Source organism: Podarcis muralis, chromosome 15, assembly GCF_964188315.1.
Source record: "Podarcis muralis chromosome 15, rPodMur119.hap1.1, whole genome shotgun sequence".
NCBI lineage: Eukaryota > Metazoa > Chordata > Lepidosauria > Squamata > Lacertidae > Podarcis > Podarcis muralis.
The window spans coordinates 39,409,502-39,421,923 of NC_135669.1; the positions used below are offsets into that span (position 1 = coordinate 39,409,502).

The 12,422-nt window shown below is 47.0% G+C and overlaps 1 protein-coding gene across 5 annotated transcripts in view; it reads right to left on the reverse strand.

Annotated features, from left to right (window-relative positions):
- GGNBP2 (gametogenetin binding protein 2) overlaps window positions 1-12,422 on the reverse strand; it is a 34,287-nt gene that overhangs the window by 17,965 nt on the left and 3,900 nt on the right. For all 5 annotated transcript variants that reach the window (XM_028708569.2, XM_028708568.2, XM_028708572.2 and 2 more), the window contains 2 exons: window positions 2,190-2,270; window positions 378-631 (listed from right to left, as the gene is read on the reverse strand). In XM_028708569.2, coding sequence (XP_028564402.2) covers window positions 378-631; window positions 2,190-2,270 — 335 coding nt within the window. The remainder of the gene's footprint in view (window positions 1-377; window positions 632-2,189; window positions 2,271-12,422) is intronic.

The window sequence follows — 12,422 nt, forward strand, 5'->3', positions numbered from 1 at the left end:
GCCATTCTGGCATATAAATTAATAACAAATTAGTAACAGCAACAAATTATCGTTGTTAGTAGTAATAGTAGTTCCTTCCATCCATGATCTGCTTTTACACCAGGGGTGGAGAATCACCAGCCTTCCAGATCTTGCTGGACTCTATTCCATCATCAGCCCTAGAAAGCAGTTGTTGGGTCAATGACCAGGGATGATAGGAGCTGAACTCCAAGAGAAGACGCTTAATCTTAGGGTCACGGGTTCGATCCTCACGTTGTGCAACAGGATTTATGCACTGCAGGGGGTTGGACTAGATGACCCTTGGGGTCCCAATTCTATGATTCTGCCATAAGCCAGCCCGCAAACTAGTGACGGCCACACTGCCCCCTTCAGCGTACCCGTGCACGTAGAACAGCGTGTAGAGCTTCTTCGCATCCCTCATGCAGCTCGGAGTGACAGAGAGGACTCCCTTGGACCCGACGGTGAGGGGTTCGAGGGCAGGGTTCCCCGACTCCACGAGCTGAGAGAAGAGGCGCTCCACGCTCCGGCGGCAGCCAACGCAGGGGACAAGCTGAGAGAGAGCACTCAAGACTTCGCGCGATGTCACCATCATGGCAATATTCAGGTCCTGCTGCTTGAGCATGCTGTGCCGCTAGGGAGAAAGAGAGAAATGAGCTGCTGCTTCTTCTCTCTCTTTTTGGAAAGGCCTGATTAAATTTATTCGGCTTCATTATTGCATTTATATGGTCCCACCTTCCCTCCAAGCAGCTCAGGGTGGCGTGCTTCGGTGCCTTCTGCATCTCCTTGTCATCCTCACAACAACCCAGTGAGGTAGGACAGGCTGAGAGGGAGTGACTGACCCCCAGGTCACCAAGTTGAGCTTCATGGTCAAGAGGGGATTTTGAACCCTGGCCTCCCAGGTCCCTCTGATACTAACCACTACACTGCAATGCAGAACTCTATACACTGAAGCTGCACTCTCTTCAAAAATGTATCTCCTTGGCTCCACAGTAAACAAAAGAGCACAGGTGTTTTTTGTTGCATCCTGCCTTTATTCAGTATATTGTTCTGCATTTAACTGACCTGTTTGTTTTTATCTTTTACTCCTGCCTCACAAACTGCTTTTTTTTTTGTTTTGTTTTGTTCATTTGCATGCTAAAAACTCACTGCCATTAGCGAAAGGGTTTCAGAGAAGGGTGATCAGTTGAAACACCTTTTGTAAAGAGACATGGGCCCCATCCACATGATACATTTAAAGCAGTATCATCTCACTTTAAACAGCTGTTGCTTCCCCCAAAGGATTCTGGGGACTGTAGTTTGTTACAGGCACTGAGAGTTGTTAGGAGACCCCTAATTCCTGTCCGGACGACAGAGGACGAGATGGTTGGACAGTGTTCTCGAAGCTACAAACATGAGCCTGACCAAACTGCGGGAGGCGGTGGAAGACAGGAGTGCCTGGCGTGCTCTGGTCCATGGGGTCACGAAGAGTCGGACACGACTAAACGACTAAACAACAACAACAATTCCTGTCCTCTCGTGGAGCTACAATTCCTAGAGGGGTTTAACAAACAATCCCTCTCCCAATGGAACTCTGGAAAATCCAAAAATTACCTCTATGCAGTGACTACATAAATAAGCCATGGCAATCAGCTTTAATGCCAAAATTAATTTATTGTTTAAGATCAAAAGCAGCAGGATATAGATGGAACAAATTTCTGAAAGTATGGCCTCTGCTTATACTGAGCAACTTTCACCTCTCTAATATTCCATGTGGTTTTGATATGTTTCATGAGATTAAACTTATGTTTTTTAATGTTAGAAACACACATGCTGCTAAAGACAATTCAACGTTAAGTAAGAAAAATAAAGAACGGATAGGGTTTTTAAAAATAACAGCACAAGCCACGATATATTTTTTTACCCCCCTGACTGTAACAAAGTACGTTTGCAATTGTGAAAGAAATATATTTCTTTTCTTAATCTTTGTTTTGGTGTTGTGGTTATAAGAATCATAATCGCGGTAGAAATGTTTTGTGGCTTTTTTCTGCTGCTGCGGTCAAAGCAACTAAACATGCCATGGCATTTGTCCAATAAAGTAACAAACGAACGAATGCACAATTTAAACAAAAATGAAAACAATCTTAGGAGAGCAATCACGTTACTGGGAACGTTTTGGTGCTCGGCTTTCGAGGTGCACGGCAGCAACCTACCTGGATGAACTGCTTTAACTGCGCCCCACTGTTCTGATGCCCATCAAGGTTAAGCACGTTATCAGGAAACTCCATCACCATCTGGAAGGAAAAAAGAAGACACGGGAATGAGGCCTCCAGGTGTCACACACCCAGCCAGATGCCACCAGAGGGGTGCAGGGGGGGGAAACCCAGAAAAAGCTGTAAGCAGTGTGAAAATGCCAAAACCTGAGATGAAATGGAATAGTGCATTTAGCAATGATCTTGATTTTAAGCAAAAGTTATTTTCAAAGTCCGACCATATATTGCAGCAGTCTTATCAGACTCAGGATCCACCTTTTAGCCAAACATGCATTTGGGGACCCATTTCCTAATTATGTTACCATTTATCTGCCTGGTGGTAGTACTCTTCTTGCTACCCATCTTGGACCACGCCATAACCTGTGGTAGATCTCAACTCACTAACTGAAGGGGTCTACTGCACTTCAAAGCACACCCAGCTTTCTCCTGGGCTGGATCTACACTGACCTGCTAAACGTTTTCTTTTAAAAAACATGTTCTATAATGCTTAATAGCAGTTTTCCATTGCCGGTGCCTTGCTGCTCTGCGGCGCCCTCTGATGTCGCATTTTAACAACGCATTTTTAACATTATAAATGACACATGTAGATCTGCCCCTGGTTCCCACTTTCTAGAGATCCTTTAGACGCAGCTCCCCTCACTCGTAATCATTTTTACACCATGTCGAGAGATCTGCTGCACTGGACAGCATTTATGCTCCTAGGAAGGTAGGCAGCAGCCTTGCACAGAGTCAGCCCACTGGTCCATCAAGCTCAGGATGGTGTGCTGTCGGACCACAGCTTCCATCATCCCCAATCATTGGCTACGCTGGCTAAGGATGATGGGAGGTGTAGTCCTACCCAAGAACTCTGAAGAACTCTGGTCTACACTGACTGGAGGCAGCTCTCCGGGGTTTCAGACTGGGGACATTCTCAGCCTTATCAATTCTGGGGACAGAAGGCGGGAACTTCTGCATGCAAAGCAGATGCCCTCCGACTGCACTGCAACTTGTTCCTAACCAGGTTCAGTCCTCATGGTTCAGCATTAAGGACACTGGCATCCATCTGCCTTGAAAGATAGTGGAGCGTGCCTGTGGGGGTGAAGTCAAACTGCTGGAGAATCACAGCAGCTGCTGTGGCTGCAGAGATCTGTCATGCTGCGTTTTGTAGCACCAAAGTGACATCTGGGCTGCAAGCCTGGGCGCTGTATATGAAGGTCCTGGGCTGCCCAGATGATAAGACCCCCCTTAGCCTTGCTGATGTGGTCCAAAGGGAAGCAAAGCAATATGTCTGGCACCACTTGGCTGCAGGAGTTGCCGGAAGGAGGCATACAAAGTCCAATCCAACCGTCTTAGGGACTCTGCTCTCCATTTGTGGAGGGTTTACTCCTTACTTAGCCTTTTCTTCTCCCAAAGATGTCCCATGAGGCAGCGGAGATTTAGGAGCAGAGTTTTTCATCTCCTAGATGGGCTGCCTTCCCAGGTGAATGAGCCCCATCTGTCCCCCACTTCCCTCTATAGCACATGCAAAAACCACCTTCAATCTTGACTGCTGGACCCACGATTGGTCTCATCCGCTCAATCCCCTGTATTTGCATGCAGGGGAAGTCCCTAACTCACCGAGGGTTTGAGACCCATCGGCTACTCTCATCTGGTTTAGCCAGCCAGTTAAACAGGAAGAATGGAAACTGCCTTATACCAAGACAGACCATTGGTCCATCTAGCTCAGTACTGTCAACACTGACTGGCAGTGGCTCTCCAGGGCTGCAGGAAGGGAGTCTTTTCTTAGCCCTACCTGGAGATGCTGGGGATTGAACCCAGAAGCTTTTGCATGCAAAGCAGGTGCTCTACCCCCTAAGCTACAGTCCTTCTGCTTATCAAAGGGCTTGTGCAATTCCTAAGTAGTCACCAGCCTCCAAACGCCACGCAAGAGTAAGTGATCCAAAGGCTTAATTACAGCAACAAAATTACAGAGCGGGAATCACGCACGTGTGACAGCTTAATGGTGGGGGAGAAGCCAATTCTCCCAAAGTGCCAATTTAGGAGCGCATTAATTAAAAACAAGTGACTCCAAGGTACAATGTTTTCTACTCCTGTAGCCCTGCGTGAGGAGGGTGGGGGGAACGGCTGGGAGCAAGGACTACCCTGCGGATTTACACTAATTGGCGCAGCGCTTTGTGACACTTCCGGATTTGATTCCTACTTGGTAAATCTACACCCAACAAGGGCTGGCAGGTCTGCCTCGAGAGGCACGGAAGCGGGCATCCCCCGAGAATCTCTCGCTTTTGGGCTCTTGGCAAACACAAGCTGGAAGAGTGTGCAGAAGCATCCCACTTTAGCAGAGTGTGTGTGAAGAAGGCTTCCACATATCAGAAGTTTGGACTACAGAAGTCCTGAGCACACAAGGTACAACTGTGTCTCCCTTTTCCAAGGACCTCCCCCCCTCTGCCTTAATTTGGATGGTAACACCGTCTGCGTTATGGATCTGGCACACTTTCATTTCCCCGTCGCCTTTCAAAGGAAACCCCCAGGAAATTCTGAACTGGGGTTGGGGGTGGCATTAATGAAAACAGACATCCCAAAGCCAGTTCTGAACAGGTGGCTCAAGAACCAGAACTACAGAACCAGAAAGAATCAAAGTGCTTTTTAATAAGTTGCATGTGGGGGTTCTTTTTTGGGAGGGAGGGATTTCACCAAGTTAAGATCTAGCTTCAAGCTTGAGCACTTAAAAATAAAAAAAACCTGCAATTCAGTTAACACCTTTAACACATTTCTCTTCAGTGGAATGTCTGGTGGCCCCTTTGAGGTGTAACAGGTGAAAGCAAAGCGGCCTGGCTTTTGTTATTTTCATTTTCCAAACAGAAATCATGATAGCCGCGTTCAAAAATCTGACAGGCTGTCACGTGGATGATGGGGCAAGCTTGTTTCCTGATGCTCCAGAGGGGAGGACCCAAATGAATGGACTCAGATTGCTACAAAGGAGATTCCAATTCAACCTGAGAAAGAACTTTTGGATGGTAAGAGCTGTTCAAAAGGGGAAGGGACTAACTCAGAAGGTGGTGAGCTCCCCTTCACTGGAGGTTTTTAAAGAGAGGTTTGATGGTCACCTATCAGGGATTAATCAGCTGTGATTCCTGCATTGCAAGGGGTTGGACTAGATGACCCTTGGTTCCCTTCCAACTATATAATTCTTTATTCTATGTAACTATAAGCAGCGTTAAACTAGCCTAGCTAAAAATGAGTTGTCTTTTGTTTTCTCTTCTCTGTGTACTTTGGCTCGGCAGTTGTTCAAAGAGGTCCAAAAGTTACCCTACGCAGACAGCATTCCATGTGCCTTGCAACTGTGGCATAACAGTGACAACTAGTCACTGTCTGAGCTCCTGCCCTGTGAAATATCACTTTTAATTACCACCCTGCACGGTTTCATGCCACTACAGCACATGCCCACATCCAAAACAGCCCTGCCTCGATTCTGAGCGTGCAAAAATATTCTTAGCATTTGTCCTTCTGGATTTCACAGCACCCCAAGTTATTTCGCTCAAAGTTCACACATCACAGTAAGCCGCAAACCATGGTTTACTGAGCATAAGCAAAACTGCACCCTCTTCATCCTCCCCATTCACACTGGGACCCAGTTTCCAACTTAGCAACCTGCCTGAACCAAGGGCTGTGGTTTGATCTGCTCTTAACAAACCATGATCTATAAGTAAAGGTTTGTTCTGCAACGTGGTTTTATGGGAGCAAAACCAAACCAATATCCCAGGTCCAAATTAGAAGGAGCAGCAGAGGCCTCTTGGGCACACACGCAGCAAACTGGACTAGAGTCTCCTACTTTCATTGGCTTCTCCTCTCTGTGGTGCTACTGTCCTCTGAAGTGCACTGGGTGGTTAACTGGGAGAAGAACCATTTCAGTAGTGGCACCTTGATGTTGGAACAACATTCCAAAGGAGATTCCCCCCCGCCCCAATGCCTACCTTGAGGGGATGGGAGATAAATTCGACCTGGTTTGAATCTAAATGAGACTCTACCTAATTTGCACCAACTCAGCTATCCACCACAACTTGCCACTTCACCGAATTTTGCAATGCAGTTCCCCAACCAAGTCATATGCACAAAAATGCACATGGTAGGTCAGCTGTACATTTTTAAAAGCACATATTAGTGAAATTAATGTACAAAAATACATTGTATTGGGGGGGGGACGGCTTGCAAAAATAGGAATATTCAGCAAAGTTGCATACGAAGACATGTGCATTAGAAATTCAGACGCAAACGTTGAAGACTTTTCATAGCCATTTTCATGAAGATCTTTAAAAAAAAAAACAACCTCAAACTGATGTGAAATTCTGGAGAGCTGAATTTAAGACTGGAAGAAGAAGAAACTGAAATGGAGAGATTTGCTACTCCCTATTTGGTTTCATTTTTCATCACAAAGTCAAAGACCATTTTATGTCCCCAGAGCTTCTCATCTAATCTGGTTTCTTAAAATAAAATAAATATATATATTGCTGTTTTTATACTACTCTCTAGATTCACTGCTTGTGTGTTTATTGTATATCTGGCTTATGTGGAAAGCCACTCAGTGTTTGGAGGGCAAGGGGAAGAAATCCCCACAATGAATTTATGGGAGGCGAGGAGCACACCTTACCAACCCCCAACTCCACCCCAGATCTTCGAAGCCAACCACAGAAAACCTTATCTTGCAAGTGGCAGCCTTGATCCTTCAGAAGGTCAGAGGTCACTGAGAAGAGAAGAATGACTCATGCTCCCAGAAGGCAAAGGAGTGAACTTTGGTCCAATCCAACATTCCCACTGCCTTATGAGCACAAACACAGACTCCTTTGATTTGCAAGGATCTTTTCTGTCCTTTAAACTTTGAGGTTGGGGAACCTGTTACCACCAGCACCCAGATGTTGTTGGGGGTTCCCAACTCAGCCCCAACCAATGTGGTTACGGGCCAGGAATGATGGGAGCTTTTCTAAAATATCTGCTTAACCCTTTCTCTAGCCCTATGCGACGTACAGTACAGAGAAGTATTTAAAAGTAGGTGGAGACAGCTCTTCCAAACAGACAGTGTTAGAAACTCAGGTATATAAGCTAATTGCCAAATGGCACCTTAAACCTAGGTAACAGCTGCCACAATGGAATGCCTAGGTGCCTTTTTTCTAACGATATTTATTTATTTATTTTATTATTATTACTATTATTATTATTATTGATTTCACTTCTATACTAGCTTCCCGTGCTATACTAGCAATTCCGTGCTATAGAGCGAGATGAGCGCACAACCCCAGAGTCGTCCACGAGTGGACCTAACTGTCAGGGGTACCTTTACCTTTACCCTGCTTTATATTTTAAAGAAAAAATCTCAAGCGGTTTAAAGGTAAAGGGACCCCTGACAGTTAAGTCCAGTCGCGAACAACTCTGGGGTTGCGTGCTCATCTCGCTTTACTGGCTGAGGGAGCCGGTGTTTGTCTGCAGACAGTTTTTCCAGGTCGTGTGGCCAGCATGACTAAGCCGCTTCTGGCGAACTAGAGCAGCAGTTTACAACACATCAAATAATACAAATTCAAGCTTCAAGGAAAGTATTTCAGATCCTTCTATAAGCGACTTTTGGCTTTCCCCATATTTATTTGCCTACTTAATTTATAGAGCTGACGCATAGCAGAAGTGCTCTAGGAAGCCAGTGTTAGTGTCTGACCAGGACCTGGGAGATCAGGGTTCAAATCCCCTCAGTCATGAAGCTAACTGAGTGACCTAGGGCCAGTTAGAGCCTCTTAACCTACCTCACAGGGTTGATGCAGGGATTAACAGACGAGGAAGCCAAACCATGTACTGCTTGGGGGAAAAGGTGTGGTATAAATGCGATAAATAAGCTCTCCTGTTTACCTGCTTAAGAAAGCTGGAGGGGCCAGTTAGATGGAAATGTTGGCCGCCAACCTGCCATCTAGAGATCTCCATGTGGTTGCAATTGGACCTGCGCCAGTCGCAAAACGCACCTGGCCCCTGGCTAATTTCTAACACTGCACAGAGGGTGTGTCATGAGGGGAGGGGACTAGCCCTGCACTATAGTAACCAATCACCACTATATCAAAGGAAAGGATATGCGCCTTGACACAGAAACTGAGCAACACTCATGCAAAGGGAAGAGGACACAGCTCAGTAGCAGAGCAGCCCCAAGTTCAAATCCTGGCATATCCAGGTTATCAGGTATTGGGAGAGCCCTCCAGATGTTGCTGAACTACAGCTCCCATCAGTCCCAGCCAACATGACCTACAGTCAGGGATTATGGGAGCTGCAGTCTAAACATCGACTGGCACCAGCTCTCTCTCCCTCCCTGCCCCAATTCTAGCAGGCTTGCTGCTCACCTAGGGCACCCAAGCAGCACCTCCAGGTGACCAGGCAACAAAGTTTTGCAACCTGGAGGAGAAGTGTGTTCCCCCCGCCACACACACACATCATGTTTCCAGTGGGCCACAAATCAATCCTGGTACGGGTTGACTGTTGACAACTACCAAATATATTTGGAACGTGGCAAATAGTATGGATTTGCACGGCTGCCACTGTCCAAGCCCAGGCAGCTGTGGGAAGGGAGAAGCTGGAGGCACAGAGGCAGCAGAATAAGAGGGAAGCTTTCACAGCCAGCTTCTGAAGTGACACATTCATCAGGGTGTCCCCAGCTTGGGGCTCTGCGGGTGTTTTAGACCAAGCTTTTACGTCTCAAATGTAAGAGAGTTCTTAGATCAAGAGGCGGCTGTCAGTTCAGCAGGAACCAGGTAAAATGGTTTATCTCATACAAATCCTTCCACCAAAATGTAACATGCCTCACCTGAGCTTGGGGCTACAGCAGACACCTAGCTGTAGCGCCGAGTCCCCAAATCTAAGGCCTGCAACTGGTAAGCACATTGCAGGACACACAGTGACCCATTTCAGCACCTTTTGAGATGTTTGACATCTCAAAGAGTTATTAAAGTACAGTGAAATCCTAGCCATTTTTTGCTGGGAAGTTAAATATGCCACTGTGTCCAGTGTTAGAAATTCTGATATATAAGCTAGGTGCCAAAAGGCACTTTAAAACTAGGTTACAGTCGCCACAATGGAATGTTTATTTGCCCAGGGATGGACTAGAGGACCCCCAGGGGTACCTTACAACGCTACAATTCTATGCTTCTATGGACTCAACTAAATTGCTTGACTGTAGCTTGCTCTTACAACAGTTCACTTGTCCCAGTATCCAAGATGGAGAAACGCATACTGTGGAAATGGAAATGGCATTAACTGTGGACTAAGGCAGAGGTTTTTCAACTGTGGTCGCCCAGAAATCTCCACGTAGTGGCAACTGGACCCATGCCAGTAGCAAAACACACTTGACGACTGGCTAATTTCTAACACTGACTGTGTCTAATGGGGTCTTATGCCCTACCCAATTAAGGGTGTTTAGGATTGCAGCTTTGTAAGGCTGTATACAGTGGTACCTCTATTTATGAACGCTTCGGGTTATGAACGCTTTGGGTTACGAACTCCACTAACCCGGAAGTAGCTGCTCCTGGTTGCAAACTTTGCCCCAGGATGCGAACCAAAATCGCACGCCAGAGGTGCATGCGCAGCGGGAGGCCCCATTAGCGAACGCGTGCCTCAGGATTTCAGGTTTCAGCTTAAGAGCGGACCTCCAGAACGAATTAAGTTCGTAAACAGAAGTACCACTGTACATGCTATGTCTCTAAAGCCTGTTTGAAGACCGTTTGTTAAGGGCTGCTGGGCACTGTAACCCGGGGAGGGGTGCACTAGAGTGCCCAGAATTCTTTGAGGGAAATAATGTTAAAGGTGTAGCGTATACAGTGGTACCTCAGGTTACATACGCTTCAGGTTACAGACTCCGCTAACCCAGAAATAGTGCTTCAGGTTAAGAACTTTGCTTCAGGATGAGAACAGAAATCGTGCTTTGGCGGCGCGGCGGCAGCAGGAGGCCCCATTAGCTAAGGTGGTGCTTCAGGTTAAGAACAGTTTCAGGTTAAGAACAGATCTCCAGAACGAATTAAGTACTTAACCCGAGGTACCACTGTACATAGCCTTAGAGTAATCATCACTCCATTAAGCCTGGCTGCAGCGAGTGGATGAACTACCGGATCCAAACATATTATGACATAATCTGCATACAGGAAGAGGAAGGAAGCTCCCTGTGCAGAATGAGGCCCCCAGTGAGGTCCAGGCTGCGGGCACATCTGCTTCTAGTACTGTGTCCAGTTCTGGGCACCACAATTCAAGAAGGACACTGACAAACTGGAACGTGTCCAGAGGAGGGCAACCAAAATGATCAAAGGCCTGGAAACGATGCCTTATGAGGAACGGCTAAGGGAGCTGGGCATGTTTAGCCTGGAGAAGAGGAGGTTAAGGGGTGATATGATAGCCATGTTCAAATATATAAAAGGATGTCACATAGAGGAGGGAGAAAGGTTGTTTTCTGCTGCTCCAGAGAAGCGGACACGGAGCAATGGATCCAAACTACAAGAAAGAAGATTCCACCTAAACATTAGGAAGAACTTCCTGACAGTAAGAGCTGTTCGACAGTGGAATTTGCTGCCAAGGAGTGTGGTGGAGTCTCCTACTTTGGAGGTCTTTAAGCAGAGGCTTGACAACCATATGTCAGGAGTGCTCTGATGGTGTTTCCTGCTTGGCAGGGGGTTGGACTCGATGGCCCTTGTGGTCTCTTCCAACTCTATGATTCTATGATTCTATGATTCTTATGGGGGGGGGGAGAGAGAGATGTGTATGAGGACACAGCTACATCTCGCAGCAGTGGTGTAGAAGAGGGAATTTCAGCATGACACGCACAATGGCTTAAGAGGCATGAAAATTTGCTATTAAAAGGTGCCGTACAGTTGTCCAGGTAAAACCAGGAAAGAGGACTCGGCTCAGAGAGTGCCAAAGGATAGTGGCATTCATGGAGCTGAAGGCTATTAAGCCACAATGGCTTGGTGCTCTCTCCAGCATGCCAGGTCCAGAAGAAAAGCTGCTGGGAATCACAGGTGGGAGAGTAGTGATGTTGCACTCAGGTCCTGCGTGTGGTTATTTGGTTTGAACAGCATGCTGGACAAGACGGGCCATTGGCCTGACTCAGCGGGGCTCCTCCTACATTCTTAAACCACATCACCAGGGACCACCATGGGATGCTGAGTTGTAATCTTAGAAGCTGCCCAGCGATTTCCTTTTCCTGGGTAACTTCCTCTTGGTGGAGGTTCACCAAAATCAGAGCCTGAGCATCTTTTAGAAGCTTACAATTTTTTGGAAGCTGTTTTCAGCTTACTCAAAAATCAAGACTCCCATAATCACAAGTAGTCTGATTTGGCACTGAGAATATGGTGGGAGAGTTTGGTCTTTCCTAACCAAACCTCCCTCTGACAGTGGATAATCCAAGCATCAGGCCCCAAGTGCCAGACACACGTCCATCTTTGGGATATCAAATCAAAGGCTGCAGAATAAGACAGACTTTCTCTCTGGAGGTGGGAGCTGTAGTTTTTGCTGTCACAGAATTTGGATCATCTCATACCACTTCCTCTCCCCCAAACAGTCCTGAAATGCATGTCAGGTCACTAAGCTCCTTACATAAATATGAGTAATATATCCAAAATGCTTCTTGCACCATTTCAAGAGCCAGTGCAGTGCAGAGGTTAGGACCTGCGGAGCCAAGGTTCAAATCTCTACTAGTGCACTGTTGTTTTTTAAAGAACACCACACAATAGCTACACACACAAAACCTCAAGCCACACAACTGCACGGAGCACGGCCACTGCAACCGAATCCTGGAAAGTTCACGAACTGATTTTGGGACGGAGACAGCCTGAGTGACAAGACAGCTAGTTGGTCATGTAAGAAGCACAGAAACCTTTTCGCCTTTCAGGCGTCAGGCAAAACCACCAGAGGCCTCCCGCTTCTTTGCAGACACCTAGGTTCCAAAATGGCTACGACTATCTTCTGGTTAGGCCGTCTGTGTGTATGGCTCTCCCCCCCCCCCTTCCCCTGCATGCGCGTGTGTCAGAGACATGGTTAAGGGGGAAAGCGCACTGTGCACAATTGATGCAACAGTGTGTGCAGCAAAGCGCACCAATTACTGTCCTGGGAGAACTCCAAGGCGGGGCTGAGGCCTTTCTAGAGCCCGGGGAGGGCGGTGGAGTGGAGCGGGAGGGGGGTGCGAGAGAG